At 45.9% G+C, this 20,000-nt stretch overlaps 1 protein-coding gene across 2 annotated transcripts in view; it reads left to right on the top strand.

The window, feature by feature from the left end:
- Positions 1-20,000, top strand: part of LOC143290869 (uncharacterized) — a 205,189-nt gene that overhangs the window by 150,252 nt on the left and 34,937 nt on the right. For both annotated transcript variants that reach the window (XM_076600408.1, XM_076600409.1), the window contains exons 10-18: positions 1,807-1,928; positions 2,628-2,816; positions 6,915-7,067; positions 8,305-8,450; positions 9,908-10,006; positions 10,994-11,106; positions 11,931-12,243; positions 12,680-12,857; positions 17,826-17,951. In XM_076600408.1, coding sequence (XP_076456523.1) covers positions 1,807-1,928; positions 2,628-2,816; positions 6,915-7,067; positions 8,305-8,450; positions 9,908-10,006; positions 10,994-11,106; positions 11,931-12,243; positions 12,680-12,857; positions 17,826-17,951 — 1,439 coding nt within the window. The remainder of the gene's footprint in view (positions 1-1,806; positions 1,929-2,627; positions 2,817-6,914; positions 7,068-8,304; positions 8,451-9,907; positions 10,007-10,993; positions 11,107-11,930; positions 12,244-12,679; positions 12,858-17,825; positions 17,952-20,000) is intronic.

The raw sequence follows: 20,000 nt of genomic DNA on the forward strand, positions 1-20,000 counted from the left end.
CAGGCAACGACTGCTTCCTCCCCACCGTCACCAACTTTGGTGTGTGGGTGTGGGTGTGGTTGTGTGGGAAAGGGGTGGTGGAGGGCTGTGCTGGTTGTGGGCGAAGGCGGGGGCAGTGTGGGGAGGGGGGGTCTGTGTTGAGTGGGTGAGTTCCGGGCAGGCGACGGCTGCTTCCTTCTCACCGTCACCAACTTTGGTCAGTGGGTGTGGGTGTGTTGTGTGTGGGTGTGGGTGTGTGGGAAAGGGGGTAGGGGAGGGCTGTTTTGGTTGTGGGGGGTAGGCGGGGGCAGTGGTGGGGTGGGGGGGGTGAGGTGTCTGTGTTGAGTGGGTGAGTTCCGGGCAGGCGATGACTGCTTTCTCCTCACCGTTACCAACTTTGGTGTGTGGGTGTGGGTGTGTTTTGTGTGGGTGTGTGGGTGTGGGAAGGGGCTAGGGGAGGGCTGTGCTGGTTGTGGGGGGAGGCGGGGGCAGTGGTGGGCTGGGGGGGGGGTCTGTGTTGAATGGGTGAGTTCCGGGCAGGCGAGGACTGCTTCCTTCTCACCGTTACCAACTTTGGTCAGTGGGTGTGGGTGTGTTGTGTGTGGGTGTGTGGGTGTGGGTGTGTGGGAAAGGGGTAGGGGAGGGCTGTGTTGGTTGTGGGGGGTAGGCGGGGGCAGTGGTGGGGTGGGGGGAGTGAGGTGTCTGTGTTGAGTGGATGAGTTCCGGGCAGGCGAGGACTGCTTCCTCCCCACCGTCACCAATTTTGGTCAGTGGGTGTGGGTGTGTTGTGTGTGGGTGTGGGTGTGTGGGAAAGGGGTGGGGGAGGGCTGTGTTGGTTGTGGGGGGGAGGCAGGGGCAGTGTGGGGAGGGGGTTGGGGGGGGGGGGTCTGTGTTGAGTGGGTGAGTTCCGGGCAGGCAACCACTGCTTCCTTCTCACCGTCACCAACTTTGGTGTGTGGGTGTGGGTGTGTTGTGTGTGGGTGTGGGTGTGTGGGAAAGGGGTGGGGGAGGGCTGTGTTGGTTGTGGGATGGAGGCGGGGGGATTGGTGGGGGGGGTGGTCTGTGTTAAGTGGGTGAGTTCCGGGCCGGCGAGGACTGCTTCCTCCCCACCGTTACCAACTTTGGTGTGTGGGTGTGGGTGTGTGGGAAAGGGGGTAGGGGAGGGCTGTGCTGGTTGTGGGGGAAGGCGGGGGCAGTGTGGGGAGGGGGGTGGGGTCTGTGTTGAGTGGGTGAGTTCCGGGCCGGCAACCGCTGCTTCCTCCTCACCGTTACCAACTTTGGTCAGTGGGTGTGTTGTGTGTGGGTGTGGGTGTGTGGGAAGGGGAGAGGAGGGTTGTGTTGGGTGGGTGGGTGGGTGGTGGCCGGGCTGTGTTGGTTGTGGGGGGAGGGAGGAGGGTAGTGGGGTTGGAGGTGTCTGGATGGGATGTTGTGGTAGGGTGTGTGGGGGTTGTTTTTTTTTTTTTGTTTTTTTTTTTTTTGGTTGTGAATGTGTGTGTGTGTGTGTGTGTGTGTGTTGGGGGGGGGGTGTGTGTGTGTGTGTGCGTGTGTGTGTGGTCTGTATGTATGTGTTTATGTGATTATGTTATGGTTGTATTTCCCTTTCACATAAATGCGGGTACACACGCACATAGTAGTTATACACGAACGCGCTCTTGTCACACACACATATAGGCATATACCTACATAAGTACACACACACACACACACACACACACACACACACACACACACACACACACACACACACACACATGAGAGAGAGAGAGAGGGGGGGGGACAGACAGACGGACAACAACAACAACAGCAACAACGATGATGATTTTGCAGAGAGGGAGACGAAGAAGAAGGCGGTGGTGGTGACGGCGAGGGTGCACCCCGGGGAGAGCCAGGCCAGCTGGATGATGAAGGGTCTGCTGGAGTTCCTCACGGGCCCCGACCCTGAGGCACAGGTACCTGGAGACACCGGTTTTATTTTATGTTATTTTATTTTTTTATTTTTTATTTTATTATCCAGTGTCAAGGCACAGGTACCCGGAGACACCAGCCTTGTTTTATTTTGTTTTGTTTTGTTTTATTTTATGTTATTTTATTTTATTTTATCTTTTTTATTATCCAATGCACAGGTACCTGCACACCAATTTTGTATTTCTATTTCTATTTCTTTTTATCGTAACAGATTTCTCTGTGTGAAAATCATCTCTCTCTCTCTCTCTCTCTCTCTCTCTCTCTCTCTCTCACTTACACTCATACACTCACACACACACACACACACACACACACACACACACTCACACACACACATACACATACACACACACACACTCACACACACACGCACACACACGCACACACACGCACGCACGCACGCACGCACGCACGCACACACACACACACACACACACACACACACACACACACACATACACACACACACACACACACACACACATACACTCACACACACACACACACACACACACACACACACACACACACACACACACACACACACACACCCGATGCCTGTTTGTGCAGGAGCACACACACACACACTCACTCACTCACTCACACACACACACACACACACACACACACACACACACACACACACACACACACACACACACACCCGCTGCCTGTTTGTGCAGGAGCTGAGGGACAAGTTTGTCTTCAAACTGGTGCCCATGCTGAACCCGGACGGGGTGATCGTGGGCAACTACCGGTGCTCGCTGGCCGCGCGGGATTTGAACCGCAACTACCGCCATCCGCGCCGGGAGAACTTCCCCACCATCTACCACCTCAAGGCCAAGGTGGAGGCCCTGGCTAACAACTATGAGGTCAGTCGGGGCAAAGGCAGGGGGTTGGGGCTGGGGCTGGGGGGGAGGGCGGGGGTGGGGTGGGGGGGTGATCGTGATGATGATGTATCATTCAGGGCAGGTGTAGGATGATGATGATGGTGATGGTGATCATGATGATGATATGTCAGTCAGGGCAGGTGTGTGATGATGATGATGGTGGTGGTGATGATGGCGGTGGTGGTGATGATGATGATGATATATCAGTCAGGGCAGGTGTGGGATGATGATGGTGGTGATGATGGTCATGATTATGATATATCATTCAGGGCAGGTGTGGGATGATGATGATGGTGATGATGGTGATGATGGCGGTGGTGATGATCATGACGGTGATATATCAGTCAGGGCAGGTGTGGGATGATGATGATGGTGATGATGATGATGGCGGTGGTGGTGATCATGATGATGATATATCAGTCAGGGCAGGTGTGGGATGATGATGGTGGTGATGATGGTCATGATTATGATATATCATTCAGGGCAGGTGTGGGATGATGATGGTGGTGATGATGATGATGGTGGTGGTGATGATCATGATGGTGATATATCAGTCAGTGCAGGTGTGTGATGATGATGGTGATGGTGATGATGGCGGTGGTGGTGATGATCATGATGGTGATATATCAGTCAGGGCAGGTGTGTGATGATGATGGTGGTGATGATGATGATGGTGGTGGTGATGATCATGACGGTGATATATCAGTCAGTGCAGGTGTGTGATGATGATGATGATGGCGGTGGTGATCGTGATGATGATGTATCATTCAGGGCAGGTGTAGGATGATGATGATGGTGATGATGATGATGGCGGTGGTGGTGATCATGATGGTGATATATCAGTCAGGGCAGGTGTGGGATGATGATGATGGTGATGATGGTCATGATTATGATATATCATTCAGGGCAGGTGTGGGATGATGATGATGATGGTGATGATGATGGTGGTGGTGGTGATTATGATGATGATACATCGTTCAGGTTTCGTGTGGGATGATGATGGTGGTGATGATGATGGCGGTGGTGATGGTCATGATCATGATATATCAGTCAGTGCAGGTGTGTAATGATGATGGTGGTGATGGTGGTGGTGATTATGATGATGATATATCAGTCAGTGCAAGTGAGGGATGATGATGGTGGTGATGATGGTGATGGTGGTGATGATCATGATGATGATCAGTGTCAGTGCAGGTGTGGGATGATGATGATGATGATGATGATGGTGATGATGATGGTGATGATGATGATGGCGGTGGTGGTGATGATGATGGTGATGACGATGATGGTGATGATCATGGTGATGATGATGATCATGGTGGTGGTGATGGTGATGATGATGATAATGGTGGTGGTGATGATGGCGGTGGTGGTGATCATGATGGTGATGATGATGATGATGGTGGTATTGATGATGATGATGGCGGTGGTGATGATGATGATGATGATGATGATGGTGGTGATGATGACTGGTGGCGGTGTTGATGATGATGATAATGGTGATGGTGGTGGTGATGGTCATGGTGGTGGTGGTGATGATTATGATGATGTGTGCGCGCGCGCGCGCGTGTGTGTGTCTCTCTGTGTGTGTATGTTTGTATGTGCAAATGCATTTTCTGCATTACTGTCAAAGTGGATATATATATATATATATATATATAATTTTGGACATGGCCAACCGTTCTGTTGGCCGTGGATGGGTTCTTTTCCGGTGAGCTAAGTGCATGCTGCACACGGATCCTCGGTTTACCGCTTCATCCGAATGACTGACCAGACGGGCGCAATAGCCGAGTGGTTAAAGCGTTGGACTGTCAATCTGAGGGTCCCGGGTTCGAATCACGGTGACGGCGCCTGGTGGGTTAAAGGGTGGAGATTTTTCCGATCTCCCAGGTCAACATATGTGCAGACCTGCTTAGTGCCTGAACCCCCTTGGTGTGTATATGCAAAGCAGAAGATCAAATATGCATGTTAAAGATCCTGTAATCCATGTCAGCGTTCGGTGGGTTGTGGAAACAAGAACATACCCAGCATGCACACCCCCGAAAACGGAGTATGGCTGCCTACATGGCGGGGTAAAAACGGTCATACACGTAAAAGCCCACTCGTGTGCATACGAGTGAACGCAGAAGAAGAATGACTGACTGACACCCATGGGCGGATTTTTTAATATATTTTTTTAAATTTTTTTATACATCATCTCGCCATCCACCTCCGTCGTCCCCAAGCCCTCGAATACTCTCCTGCCAGTTCTCTCCACACAACAATCCACCACCACCACCGCCACAAACAAAAGGTCCCTTCCCAACATTCCCGAACGCCCCCCTCCACCCTCCCCCCTCCAACCACCACCCCTCCCACTCCCACCCCCACTCCTAACGGGCTGTGGGGGGAAAAAAGAGAAGTCTTTAATTGAACAATAAACACAACTGATAATGGATGTAAAAAGTAATATCTAAATTTTTTTCTTTTCAAACCATCAACATTCTCAGTGTGATGGCCTAAAGGTAACGCGTCCACCTAGGAAGCGAGAGAATCTGAGCACGCTGGTTCGAATCACGGCTCAGCCGCCGATATTTTCTCCCCCTCCACTAAACCTTGAGTGGTTGGTTCTGGACGCTTAGTCATTCGGATGAGACGATAAACCGAGGTCGTGTGTGCAGCATGCATTTAGCGCACGTAAAAGAACCCACGGTAACAACAATAAGATGAATAGATAAATAGAAGAAAAAAAAACTATTAAAAAAAAAATGGCTCTATATGGAACACGAACCCAAGGAAACTCACATACTAGTCAGGTGCGTAACCCCACAAGGCCACACGCCGCTCCATGATGTATGACACTGACGTTGTTGCTTTACGACAACAGCTGATGTGTACTGTGATTTCGAACACTCACGTTGTTGCTTTACAACAACAGCTGATGTGTACTGTGATTTCGAACACTCACGTTGTTGTTTTACAACAACAACAGATGATGATGTACTGTGATTTTGACACTCACTTTGTTGCTTTACAACAACAGCTGATGTGTACTGTGATTTCGAACACTCACGTTGTTGCTTTACAACAACAACAGATGATGATGCACTGTGATTTTGACACTCACTTTGTTGCTTTACAACAACAGCAGATGATGATGCACTGTGATTTTGACGCTCACTTTGTTGCTTCACAACAACAACAGATGATGATGTACTGTGATTTTGACACTCACTTTGTTGCTTCACGACAACAACAGATGATGATGTACTGTGATTTTGACACTCACTTTGTTGCTTCACAACAACAACAGATGATGATGCACTGTGATTTTGACACTCACTTTGTTGCTTTACGACAACAGCTGATGTGTACTGTGATTTCGAACACTCACGTTGTTGTTTTACAACAACAGATGATGATGTACTGTGATTTTGACACTCACTTTGTTGCTTCACAACAACAACAGATGATGATGCACTGTGATTTTGACACTCACTTTCTTGCTTCACAACAACAACAACAGCTCATGATGTACTGTGATTTTGACACTCACTTTGTTGCTTTACAACAACAACAGATGATGATGTACTGTGATTTTGACACTCACTTTGTTGCTTTACAACAACAGTGATATTCACTGTGATTTTACATCTTGTTGCTTCAACAACAACAGATGATGATGCACTGTGATTTTGACACTCACTTTGTTGCTTACAACAACAACAGATGATGATGCACTTGTTTTACACTCACTGTGTTGCAATCACATACGAACAACAGATGATGATGTACTGTGATTTTGACACTCACTTTGTTGCTTACACAACACAGATGATGAGTACTGTGATTTGACACTCACTTTGTTGCTTTACAACAACAACAGATGATGATGACTGTGATTTTGACACTCATTTTGATACTCTTCCAAACAACAGAGATGATGAATGTACTGTGATTTTGCGAGCTCATGTTGTTGCTTCACAACAACAACAGATGATGATGTACTGTGATTTTGACACTCACTTTGTTGCTTCACGACAACAACAGATGATGATGTACTGTGATTTTGACACTCACTTTGTTGCTTCACGACAACAGATCATGCTGTACTGTGACCTCCACGGACACAGCCGGAAGCACAACGTCTTCATGTACGGCAACAACACGTCATCGGATGACGACACTTCCGGTGTGGGGGCGGCCCGGGCCTTCATCTCCGAGCGTCTCTTCCCCTGGCTCATGGCGTCCACGGTAAGGAGGTTCTTGGTTTTTGGTGACAGGTATAGGTTGACGGATGGTCCTTGGTATTTAGTGACGGGTATAGGTTGACGGATGGTCCTTGGTATTTAGTGACGGTCCTTGGTATTTAGTGACAGGTATAGGTTGACGGATGGTTCTTGGTATTTGGTGACAGGTATAGGTTGACGGATGGTCCTTGGTATTTAGTGACAGGTATAGGTTGACGGATGGTTCTTGGTATTTGGTGACGGGTATAGGTTGACGGATGGTCCTTGGTATTTGGTGACAGGTATAGGTTGACGGGTGGTCCTTGGTATTTGGTGACAGGTATAGGTTGACGGATGGTCCTTGGTATTTAGTGACAGGTATAGGTTGACGGATGGTCCTTGGTATTTGGTGACAGGTATAGGTTGACGGATGGTCCTTAGTATTTGGTGACAGGTATAGGTTGACGGATGGTTCTTGGTGTTTGGTGACAGGTATAGGTTGACACAGGACACAGACAGACAGAGAAAGAGTCAGAAAAAGAAAGAGAGAAACGAAACGAAACGAATTTTATTTCACCAGGGTAAATGAGATAAGTAAGTACACATGCTTTTTTTTTCCCCCACCCAGCCCTGGACATAAAAAGAGGGAGAGAGAGTTCTATGCATACAGCTTTCTCTTTTTGACTCACTTGTGTAAACAAAGTGAGTCTATGTTTTAACCCGGTGTTCGGTTGTCTGTGTGTGTGTGTGTCTGTGTGTCCGTGGTAAACTTTAACATTGACATTTTCTCTGCAAATACTTTGTCAGTTGACACCAAATTAGACATAAGAAATAGGAAAATTTCAGGTTTTTTTCCAGTCATCTTGTTTAAAACAATATTGCACCTGTGGGATGGGCACAAAAAAAAATAAAAAATGAAGCCTAATTATATGCAAACTGCATTTACTGTTATATTTATATTTTTTGTATTCCCTAAACTTGGCACTTTGATCTGATATTCTGACACAACAACAAGAGCAGTCATTATTATCTTTTTGTTGTTGTTGTTCAAACAGGAACTTCTTTTGCTAAGCATGGCAGTTTTATTTATTTTTGCAAACGTTTTGGGTGCAGATAGTAAAAAAAAAAAAAAAAGAAGGAAATTACTCTGTAATTAATGCTAGGGGACTTAATTTGCCACAAGTGAGTCTTGAAGGCCTTGCCTCTCTTGTTCTTTTTTTTTTTTGTATTGATTCATTCCACGTTCCGTTCGACGGTTTCAGTGCCCGGACAAGTTCTCGTTCCGGTCATGCAAGTTCCAGATCCGAAAGTGCAAGGAGTCCACGGGGCGGGTGGTGATGTGGAGACAGATGAACATCTACAACAGCTTTACTCTGGAGGCCACCTTCAGTGGAACCATCCTGGACAAGTGGGTCATTTCACCTGTCTGTCTGTCTGTCTGTCTCTGTCTGTCTGTCTTTGTGTGTGTGTGTGTCTGTCTCTGTCTGTCTGTCTTTGTCTCTGTCTCTGTCTGTGTGTGTGTGTGTCTTTGTCTCTGTCTTGAATTTGTCTGTCTTTGTCTATGTATCTGTGTGTGTCTCTCTGTCTCTCTTTGTCTTTGTCTGTCTGTCTTTGTCTCTGTCTGTCTCTCTGTCTTTGTATGTGTCTCTGTCTGTGTGTGTGTCTCTCTGTCTCTCTTTGTCTTTGTCTGTCTGTCTTTGTCTCTGTCTGTCTCTCTGTCTTTGTATGTGTCTCTGTGTGTGTGTGTGTGTGTCTCTGTCTGTCTCTGTCTGTCTTTGTCTCTGTCTCTGTCTGTGTGTGTGTCTCTCTCTCTCTGTTTTTGTCTGTCTGTCTTTGTTTCAGTCTGTCTCTCTGTCTTTGTATGTATCTGTGTGTGTGTGTGTGTGTGTGTGTGTGTGTGTCTGTCTGTCTGTCTGTCTGTCTGTCTCTCTCTGTGTCTTTGTCTCTGTCTGTCTTTGTCTCTGTTTGTCCTTGTCTATGTCTCTGTCTCTGTGTGTGTCTATCTGTCTCTCTCTGTGTCTTTGTCTCTGTCTCTCTGTCTTTGTCTATGTCCCTGTCTGTGTGTGTGTCTCTGTCTCTCTCTGTCTTTGTCTCTGTCTGTCTCTCTGTCTTTGTCTATGTCTCTGTCTGTGTGTGTGTGTCTCTGTCTCTCTCTGTCTTTGTCTCTGTCTGTCTGTCTTTGTCTATGTCTCTGTCTGTGTGTGTGTCTCTGTCTCTCTCTGTCTTTGTCTCTGTCTGTCTCTCTGTCTTTGTCTATGTCCCTGTCTGTGTGTGTGTGTCTCTGTCTCTCTCTGTCTTTGTCTCTGTCTGTCTGTCTTTGTCTATGTCTCTGTCTGTGTGTGTGTCTCTGTCTCTCTCTGTCTTTGTCTCTGTCTGTCTTTGTCTATGTCTCTGTCTGTGTGTGTGTCTCTGTCTCTCTCTGTCTTTGTCTCTGTCTGTCTCTCTGTCTTTGTCTATGTCCCTGTCTGTGTGTGTGTCTCTGTCTCTCTTTGTCTCTGTCTGTCTTTGTCTCTGTCTCTGTTTGTGTGTGTGTCTCTGTCTCTCTCTGTCTTTGTCTGTCTTTGTCTCTGTCCGTCTCTCTGTCTTTGTATGTGTTTCTCTGTGTGTCTCTGTCTCTCTCTGTCTTTGTCTCTGTCTGTCTGTCTTTGTCTATCTGTCTGTCTGTCTCTCTTTGTCTCTGTCTGCCTTTGTGTGTGTGTGTGTGTGTGTGTGTGTGTGTGTGTGTGTGTGTGTGTGTGTGTGTGTGTGTGTGTGCACGCCCATGTCCTGCACTGTGGCCACTCGCTCTCCTGGCGATGTTATTCATGGCGATGATGACGATGATTCCGACACGAGGGTTGATGATGCTGGCTGTGTGTGTTGCAGGCAGAACTGCCGTCATTTCAACATTCAGGACTTGATGGACGTCGGCAAGGGGCTGGCCAGGGCTGTTCTGGAGTATCAGCACATGCAGGAGAACAAGATGTATGTGTTGGGTGTGTGTGTGTGTGTGTGTGTGTGTGTGTGTGTGTGTGTGTGTGTGTGTGTGTGAAAACGTGTGTGTGTGTGTGTGTGTGTGTGTGTGCGTGCATGTATGCCTGCGTGCGTGCATGTTTGCGTGTGTGTGTGTCTGTGTGTATGTGCGCGTGTATATATGCTTGTGTGTGTGTCAGTGCACGTGTGCATCTGTGCATGCGTTTGTGTGTGTGTGTGTGTGTGTGTATACGTGTGTATATATGCGTGTGTGTGTGTGTTTCAATATATATGTGTGTAGATCTGTATACTAGACATCCATACTAAAATACTGGCTCTTAAGACTGATGATGATGGTATACTTTATATGAGGTAGATGGATGGAAAACAAAAATTTTGTTTATTTTAATATATCTTTGTTCAAGTATTTCTAGGCGTTTGATGATGTATTCAGTAACCCAGACTGTCTACGTATCTATGAAGACGATGGTTATTAGATGAACGGAACTCTTGGTAAGAGATACAACAATCAAAACGATAATGAAAATGATAACGTTGGAACTGACGTCAATCGTGCTGGTGACGCACTACGCTTATGATGATCGGTGACGACGCGATGGTGATGATAAGGGCGATGGTTATGATGACAATGACGAAGATGATGGTGATGATAGATGAAATAGATGATTGTGATGACAGTGATGAAAATGATGGTGGTGGTGACGATGACGACATCTACGATGATGACGACGATAACGATGGCTATTATAGTGATGACGATGATGGTGATGATGACGACGATGATGATGATGACGACGACGACGACGATAATGTTGGCGATGATGATGGCGATCAAAGTAATGATGGTGATGACGACGACGACGATGATGAAGACGATGATAATGGCGATGATGTCGACGATAATAATGACGACGATGATGATGACGACGACGCCGATGATGATGACGATAATGACGACGACGGCGATGATGATGACAGGAAGCAGACGGAGGCGGTGCTGGAGCTGACCCGCGCCATCACCCAGCAGATCCTGGAGAGCAGGGGCCTGATAGAACCCAACAGCGAGCTGCCAGAGTTCGTCGTCAATAAGGGTAGGTACAGTGCACTGCTGTCCCCTCCTGTCCTGTCCTGTCCTGTCCTGTCCTGTCCTATCCCTCCTGTCGTGTCCTGTCCTATCTCTCCTGTCCTGTACTATCCCTCCTGTCCTATCCCTCCTGTCCTGCCCTGTCCTATCCCTCCTGTCCTGCCCTGTACTATCTCTCTTGTCCTGTCCTATCCCTCCTGTCCTGCCCTGTCCTATCTCTCTTGTCCTGTCCTATCCCTCCTGTCCTGCCCTGTCCTATCTCTCTTGTCCTGTCCTATCCCTCCTGTCCTGCCCTGTCCTATCCCTCCTGTCCTGCCCTGTCCTATCCCTCCTGTCCTGCCCTGTCCTATCTCTCTTGTCCTGTCCTATCCCTCCTGTCCTGCCCTGTCCTATCTCTCTTGTCCTGTCCTATCCCTCCTGTCCTGCCCTGTCCTATCCCTCCTGTCCTGTCCTATCCCTCCTGTCCTGCCCTGTCCTATCTCTCTTGTCCTGTCCTATCCCTCCTGTCCTGCCCTGTCCTATCCCTCCTGTCCTGCCCTGTCCTATCTCTCCTGTCCTGTCCTATCCCTCCTGTCCTGCCCTGTCCTATCTCTCTTGTCCTGTCCTATCCCTCCTGTCCTGCCCTGTCCTATCTCTCTTGTCCTGTCCTATCCTATCCCTCCTGTCCTGTCCTGTCCTATCCCTCTTCTCATCTTCTGCAGCGAAGATGAGAAGTGACGGAGAGAGGCTGATCGAGGAAGTTGATTCCAAAAGAAAGAGGGCTTGGTATTAAAAAAAAAAAAAAAAAAAAAAAAAAAATTGCGTTGACCCCCGTCCTGTTGTCTCACCCAGAGCTGATGGAGACCGAAGCAGAGGCTGTACAGGAGGACGCCGAGAAGTGGACAGAGGCCATGCTGGCCCTGCTCCAGCAGTCCTCCTCTTCCTCCGCCCCTGACCTTCAACCCGCCGACCTTGACCTTCGCGGCGGAGGTCAAGGCCCCCGGAAGGAGGAGAAGGCGAGGGTCAAGGGGGCGGGGTCGGTGGTGCCGGGCCTGAGCCGAGACGAGGCGAACAAGCTGCTGGACAGGGCCTCGCTGTCCACCATGGACGGCTGTCTGAACGTGCTGGCCGCTCTCAACGTCAGGGAGGCCTTGCAGGACTCGGAGTGAGTGGATTCTGTGTGTGTGTGTGTGTGTGTGTGTGTGTGTGTGTGCGTGTGTGTGTGTGTGAAAACGTGTGTTAGTGTTGTGTGTGTGTGTTGTGTGTGTGTGTGTGTGTGTGTGTGTGTGTGTGTGTGTAAGACCACACACGCCCGTGTGTTTGTATGTGTGAGTGAGTGTGTGTGAAAGCGCGCACGCGCACGCGCGCGCGTGTGTGTGTGTGTGTGTGTGAAACATGAGTTTATGCGTGTGAGAGAGTGTTTGTGTGTGTAAAAACGTGCGTGTGTGGTTTTAGTCCGTGAACTGTGTGAGTGGAGTGTGTGCAGAGTATTGGGTAGCACCACACAAGATTACGCGCTAAAAAAAAAAAAAAAAAAAAAAAAAAAAAAAAAAAAAATTCATTATCATTTACCACAACCAAACAACTGTTCACATCGCCAGCTCCAGCGACAGTGACAGCGAGTCGGAACCGGAAATGAAGGCCCCTGACCCCAAGCCTCGCAAGAAAAAGCGGAAGTCTCGCAAACAGCGAGACCGAGAGCTGCACGACAAGAAGCAGGCGGGCTCCGACAAACGTTCAGACGACAAGGACAAGGACGGCCGCTGCAAAACGTTCTCTGTGAGTGTTGTGGAGTTTGTGGCGTTGCACACGTGCTGTGGTGTCCGTGTGTGTGTGTGTGTGTGTCTGACTACTGATTGGAGTGCTGTGACATGTCTGGGATCTTTTGCTTCACGTTTGTAATATGGCGTGTTGATTGTATCAAAAGCGGGAAATTATTCTATTCCGTAAGGTTGCACCATGGTTAAAATGTAATTACATATAGATATGTGGATATATTTTTTTCAAACTATATATCTATGTCATTAGTTGTCCTTGGCCCTCCGACGTTCTAGACATGTACTTTCACTTCTTCTTGCACAATCACGTATTATCGCAGTATATATTTGTGGCTGCTATGTATTCTGCACGTTTTTCCTTTGCCGAGAAAAAAAAATGTATTTGTATTTGTATTTCTTTTTATCACAACAGATTTCTCTGTGTGAAATTCGGGCTGCTCTCCCCAGGGAGAGCGCGTCGCTATACTACAGTGCCACCCATTTTTTTTTGGTATTTTTCCTGCGTGCAGTTTTATTTGTTTTTCCTATTGACGTGGATTTTTCTACAGAATTTTGCCAGGAACAACCCTTTTGTTGCCATGGGTTCTTTTACGTGCGCTAAGTGCGTGCTGCACACTGGACCTCGGTTTATCTTCTCATCCGAATGACTAGCGTCCAGACCACCATTCTAGGTCTAGTGGAGGGGGAGAAAATATCGGCGGCTGAGCCGTGATTCGAACCAGCGCGCTCAGATTCTCTCGCTTCCTAGGCGGACGTGTTACCTCTTGGCCACCACTCCACTTATGGAGAAAAATAAAAGGCTGGGTTGGGGGTGGGGGTATGATTGTATTCATTAAGTTTGTGGAACTTGTATTTTATCTCACCATTCATAAAAGAGTGCCGTGTTGTGCGCGTCAGAGATAAAGAGATACAATTACTGTGTTAACAGCGTTTGTTTGTTTAGCGGGCTTTAAAAAAAATCTACTTATTTATTTGTTGACTTGTTCTGTTTAAAGCGGTAGGTTTCAGTTGAACTCAAATGAAAAGCATCAAATGAAAACTTACTGATTTCTGATATGAAATGGATTGTCTTTAATTTCATTCACTGTATTTTCAGTGACAATGTAGCATGGTGTCTCTCGTTTCTCTCTCTCCAAACATAATTTATCTATTGTTTTATTGTTCGGTGAAAAGACATTGTTTTTCACAAAGCCCGTGTAAGTCAAGCCACCTACTTACAAGTTTCAGACATGCTCCATTTGGTAGAAACAGACTTGCCGTCAAGGTATGTTTCAAGCACATCCTGAGATTTCAGTGACTGAATTGTTAGGGTTGAAGATCTCAAAGCCTTTTTACAGCAGTGAATTCACGTCCACTGTGTATAGGGCTTGGCATAGGAAGGTGAGGCCCAGTCCTCTCTTTTTAACCTACCCCAACCGAAGTCAGCTACCCGTTCACACCGGGGTGGAGTGAGGAAATTCGGAGTAAAGCGCCTTTCCCAAGGACACAGCACCATGCTGAAACTGGGGCCTCGAACCCTGATCACTGGTGAACACTTGGTCAGAAGTCCAACGCCTTCCCGATTCTTTCACGGCGTCTGCAGCCCATATACTGTAGTTTTGGAGAAGAAGAAAAAACAAGAGCGGCAAGGCCTTCAAGACTCACTTGTGATAAATTAAGTCCCCCATTACAGAGTAATTTCCCTTTTTTACTATCTGCACCAAAACGTTTGCAAAATAAATAAAAATTCCATGCTTAGCAAAAGAAGTTCTGTTGAACAAAAAATGATAATAATGACTCCTCTTGTTGTTGTGTCAGAATAAGAGGTCAAAGTGCCAAGTTTAGAGAATACAAAAATATAAATATAACAGTAAATGCAGTTTGCATATAATTAGGCTTCTTTTTTTATTTTTTTTTTTGTGACCATCCCAGAGGTGCAATATTGTTTTAAACAAGATGACTGGAAAGAACTGAATTTGTCCTACTTTTATGCCAAATTTGGTGTCAACTGACAAAGTATTTGCAGAGAAAATGTCAATGTTAAAGTTTACCACGGACACACACACACACAGACACAAACAAACAAACAACCGAACACCGGGTTAAAACAGACTCACTTTGTTTACACAAGGGAGTCAAAAAGGAGAGATCTTTATCATGATATCAACCACGCTCAATTCCCAGGCTGGCATCGCTTGGCAAAGACAGAGTTTCAGTTTCAGTTTCACTTTCTCAAGGAGGCGTCACTGCGTTCGGACAAATCCATACACGCTACACCACATCTGTTGAGCAGATGCCTGACCAGCAGCATAACCCAACGCGCTTAGTCAGGCCTTGAGTGCATGCTTACATATTTGTGTACCTATGAAAGTGGATTTCATTTTACGTAATTTCGCCAGAGGACAACACTCTCGTTGCCATGGGTTCTTTTTCAGTGCGCCAAGTGCGTGCTGCACACGGGACCTCGGTTTATCGTCTCATCCGAAAGACTAGACGCTCAGTTTGATTTTCCAGTCAAACTTAGGAGAAAGGGCGAGAGCGGGATTCGAACCCACACCCTCACGGACTCTCTGTATTGGCAGCTGAGCGTCTTAACCATTCTGCCACCTTCCTCCTCAGAACAATAGTCAGTTAATGACCCCCACACTCTGGAGTGTTGGCAGGGTATCGTTTTGTACAGGTAGCTAGTTGTCCATGCGGGCTGTTACCTTAACGAGTTTCTCCCCTTTTCTGTAGCTCCATAGTGGTCTGAAAAGCTCGAAAGAGAGAGAAGTAATGGTAAGTGGTGTGTATTTTACTGTAAAGGCAACAGCCATCGTAGATTCTTCAGAAATGTATGCATAGTATACTAATCCGCATGCTGACAATTTTTTTTTTTTTAATAACTATTTTATCATTTCATTCGATTTGAATTGCTTCATCTTTTTTTTCTTTTCTTTTTTTTTCTCTCTTAGTTTCAGGTATTAATGAGTAGCAATCATGCAATCATTCGACAGCATTATCATTATGTGAAGAATTTTTTATTTTTGACATGGTTGTGCATGTCACACTTCCTTACTTTGTTTGATATGCTCATATTTCTTAGTGGAGGTTCCATTCCCATTAATTTTGACATACAAGCTGATTACTACTACAGGATGTTAGAATGAAATAGTGGCATTTAGTACGTGCAGAATAAGATATATATAAAAAAAAAAAAAATCATATGCATTTAATTTGTACAATACAGTTACGTTTATTCTGAATTGATACTCAGTGGTTTTTCTGCCTTTTTGGTGCATATTTCCATAATTACGATTAACAGTTTGTTAATCTTCTTCGGTATTCTTTCTTTCCATTTTAAGGAGTGATGTATCCGTTATTCAATACTTCTTTTCCATAACACTGTGTATTTATTTGTTTGTGTATTTATTTATTTATTTATTCACATTCAGTTTTGTGTTCATAATCATTCACATTCTGTCGTGTATCATTGCACCTGTTTCATTATGACTGGTTACAACACATTGCTTTTGTATAGTTTCGTAATGTTTAAAATCACATGTTAGGCACGTTGGGCAATTGCAAACTTAAGTCATCGGGTTTGAAAAAAAAAAGTTCAATGTTTCTGTCTGATTTTTGTTGATCAGATAGAAATATGATTTTTTTTTAATAGAAAAAGAAAACAAAAAACAAACAAACAAAAACAAAAAACTACACCACGACAGAATCATTCTGATATCATGGAAAGTCTCAATTTCACTACTCTCCCATCACCTGTGCAAAACGTCAAAATTGATATCGCTGACATATTAATTTGTATTCCTATTCGTAAACATAACATTAAGCTTGCAGATAACGTAAGCGGTTGTTTTGATTTTAAAGTCACTCTGAAATCTGATTGATGTAAGATGAAATCAGATGATCAACTTAAAGTTTTACTGTTGTGTTTTTTTAATCTCTCACACAGTTCCGTTAAGGAGACAATCATATTTTCTCTTTCCCATGTGAATGTTTTATGAATGCTTTACTGAAAGTATGTTGTGTGCGGTAACCGCATAATTTTCATTTCAGAATATTTGCACATTAATGCTTATTGGATTTCTTTTTCTTGATCTCATTAATCGCTGAAAACCTTAAAACGATATTATGGTGAACTACTCTGGCAGCTAAAGCTTACATTTTAATTTTCACCGTGAACAGCTTAATAATCAATCAAAATTGTAGTTTGTTTTGAGCAGTATCGAAATCAGTTCTGACTCCAAAAGCCCCAGTTTCGACCTTCTTTTGACGCTCAGACTAACCGGAAGTGCAACAGGAGCAGAGAAATTTAAAATTACGCACCATTTGCACGTTCCTCGGCTGCCATCTGCGCATGCCCCAGTTGTAATATTTTGCCGTCCAGCAAACTGCTTTTTCCGCAAATTTTTTTTTTTTTTTTTTTTTTAAACATGCCATGGAACATGTGCAGGGTTTCCACAATGCCTTGCGCGCATGCGCCCTTTTTGATTTAATCGTGTGGATCTAATTTTGGTGCGAAAACAAACGCTGAACGTTTCATGATGTGGGTTGTGAGGCGTACTAACTCACTCAGTACGGCCAGTCCTCTCTTCTCCTCTACACAGACCCCTCGGATGTCCAGTGGGTGTCTGAATGACCCAACCTTTAGCTTCCGTCGTCAGAATTGTGGTATTCTCTGTCAACATTCACGTCTTCAGTATAAGAGCCTTCCGCTTGCAATATTTTGATGATGGTAATTGGGGTGAAACGCTGTTAACGTCGTCTCTTTCGCCGTTCGTATGGAGAGAGTTAAGCTGTTGACAGTGAACATTTTACACGGCCAGAGTTTCACCTTAAGATGCCACTGACGGTGGTTTTTTTTTTTTGTTTTTTTTTTTAGTTTTTTTTGTTTTGTTTTTTAACAAGGCGACTAATGATAATGTATGCTTGCTGCCTGTGTGTACGACTAACGTGGTGATTGGTGGATTGTACGCTGAACTGACACCACCAGGCCCTGCCCGCTCTGCTGGGCTGTGAAACCACGCCCACTCACTCCCAGGGCCACGCCCACTCTGCTGACTCCGTCCCTCTTGACTCTTCCTCTCTCCTCACTTCTGCACATTTGGCTAAACGACAGGTAACAGTAGACCAGCACAGCCACTTCCTTCTGTATTCAGTCATTCACTGTACTACTGTTTGACGAAGGGAGGTATCTGTATCTGTATGTGTATTGCTTTGTTGAGGAAGTGTCTGGGTTTGTTCCAATGTACCTGTTTTATTTTACCTGTGTGCTAGTTGAATCGGTAGCGTAAGCAGCACTGACTTGAAGTTGTGTATACCCTGTGAATGGAGCGAGTTACCACTCTTTACTATTTGTATTGCTTTATGTTGTTGGGTTGTTTTTTTTTGTTGTTTTTGTTGTTTTAAAGTATATTGTTTTCAGCACTGTGCTTCTTTGTAAAGAAAGTTTCATGAAGCCTGTTTGTCAAGAACTTGTCACGAGAGGTTGTGGAACAAAAATGAATGAGGCTGATTGATTGATTGATTGATTGATGTGGATACTTATATAGCGCCTATCCTCGGTCAGAGACCAAGCTCTAAGCGCTTTACATACACGGGGACACTTGCACCACAGGCTGCCTACCTGGGTAGAGCCGACTGACGGCTGCCAACTGGGCGCTCATCATTCGTTTCCTGTGTCATTCAATCAGATTTCAGACGCACACACATACACACTCAGACAGACATGTAACATTTTACGTGTATGACCGTTTTTTGTTTTTTTTATATTTATTTACCCCGCCATGTAGGCAGCCATACTCCGTTTTCGGGGGTGTGCATGCTGGGTATATTCTTGTTTCCATAACCCACCGAACGCTGATATGGATTACAGGATCTTTAACGTGCGTATTTGATCTTCTGCGTGCGCATACACACGAAGGGTGTTTCAGGCACTAGCAGGTCTGCACATATGTTGACCTGGGAGATCGGAAAAATCTCCACCCTTTACCCACCAGGTGCACCGAGATTCGAACCCAGGACCCTCAGATTGAAAGGCCAGCGCTTTAACCATTCGGCTATTGCACCCGTCTACAGACCTACAGACTGGTCTGTACAGACCCGGACCTCTTCAGTCATTGTGCTGTTCCAACTGTTGCGTCTTCCTTGATCAAGGTGGACCAAAGCTTTTCCCAGTGTTTGAAAGTGCATACCCCCGGAGAAAACGGAGTATGGCTGCCTACGTGGCGGGGGGTATAAAAACAGTCATACACGTAAAAAGCCCACTCGTGTACATACGAGTGAACGTGGGAGTTGCAGCCCATGAACGAAGAAGATGAGCTTTTTGCCCAAGCACAAGAGATCTGGATGGCCATCGTGAATCAGGAAGGGAAGATGGTTTTATACATTCTTCGTTTGTAACCTGTTATCGGTTTGATGTTGTTGGTGTGTGTGTGTGTGTGTGTGTGTGTGTGTGTGTGTGTGTGTGTGTGTGTGAAGGGGGTGTGTGTGTTTTGCACATATATTTTATCCTGTACAGTTTAGGTATGGTTTTATACATTCTTCGTTTGTAACCTTTTATCAGTTTGATGTTGTTGGTGTGTGTGTGTGTTTGTTTTGCACATATATTTTATCCTGTACAGTTTAGGCGTACAACTGGCAGCACCTGTGCATTGGATGTTTTCACGAGTCTTCCACACTTCTATGTGTGTGTGTGTGGGAGGGGGGGGGTGTCTACAAATATATCTTATGTGGTACTGCATTGGATATTTTCCTCCACATTTCTGCATTTGTATATCACAGCCAACATTCTCTCTCTAGCTTATGTGTGTCTTTAATAAAACATCATCATCATCTCTCAGTTTTCCAAAGATATTCCATCTCTTACAGTCATACAAGTGGCACCTCTACACTGGCGTCCTTCACTTTCCAACATTTACACATCACAGCTAGCGTTTCTGTGTGTGTGTGTGTGTGTGTGTGTGTGTGTGTGTGTGTGTGCGTGCGTGCGTGCGTGCGTTTTTTGTGTGTGTGTGCGTGTATCCCACGGCCCCCTGCCCTCTGACCTCTCCCACCCCTTGGGGCTTCCTCAGCTTCACCTTCCAGGACTTTGAACGCCACCCCCACCCCCCCCACCCCCCCTGTACACCGTCCACACCCATTTCCTCCTCCTCCTCCTTCTCCCCTC

Source organism: Babylonia areolata, chromosome 16, assembly GCF_041734735.1.
Source record: "Babylonia areolata isolate BAREFJ2019XMU chromosome 16, ASM4173473v1, whole genome shotgun sequence".
Classification (NCBI taxonomy): domain Eukaryota; kingdom Metazoa; phylum Mollusca; class Gastropoda; order Neogastropoda; family Buccinidae; genus Babylonia; species Babylonia areolata.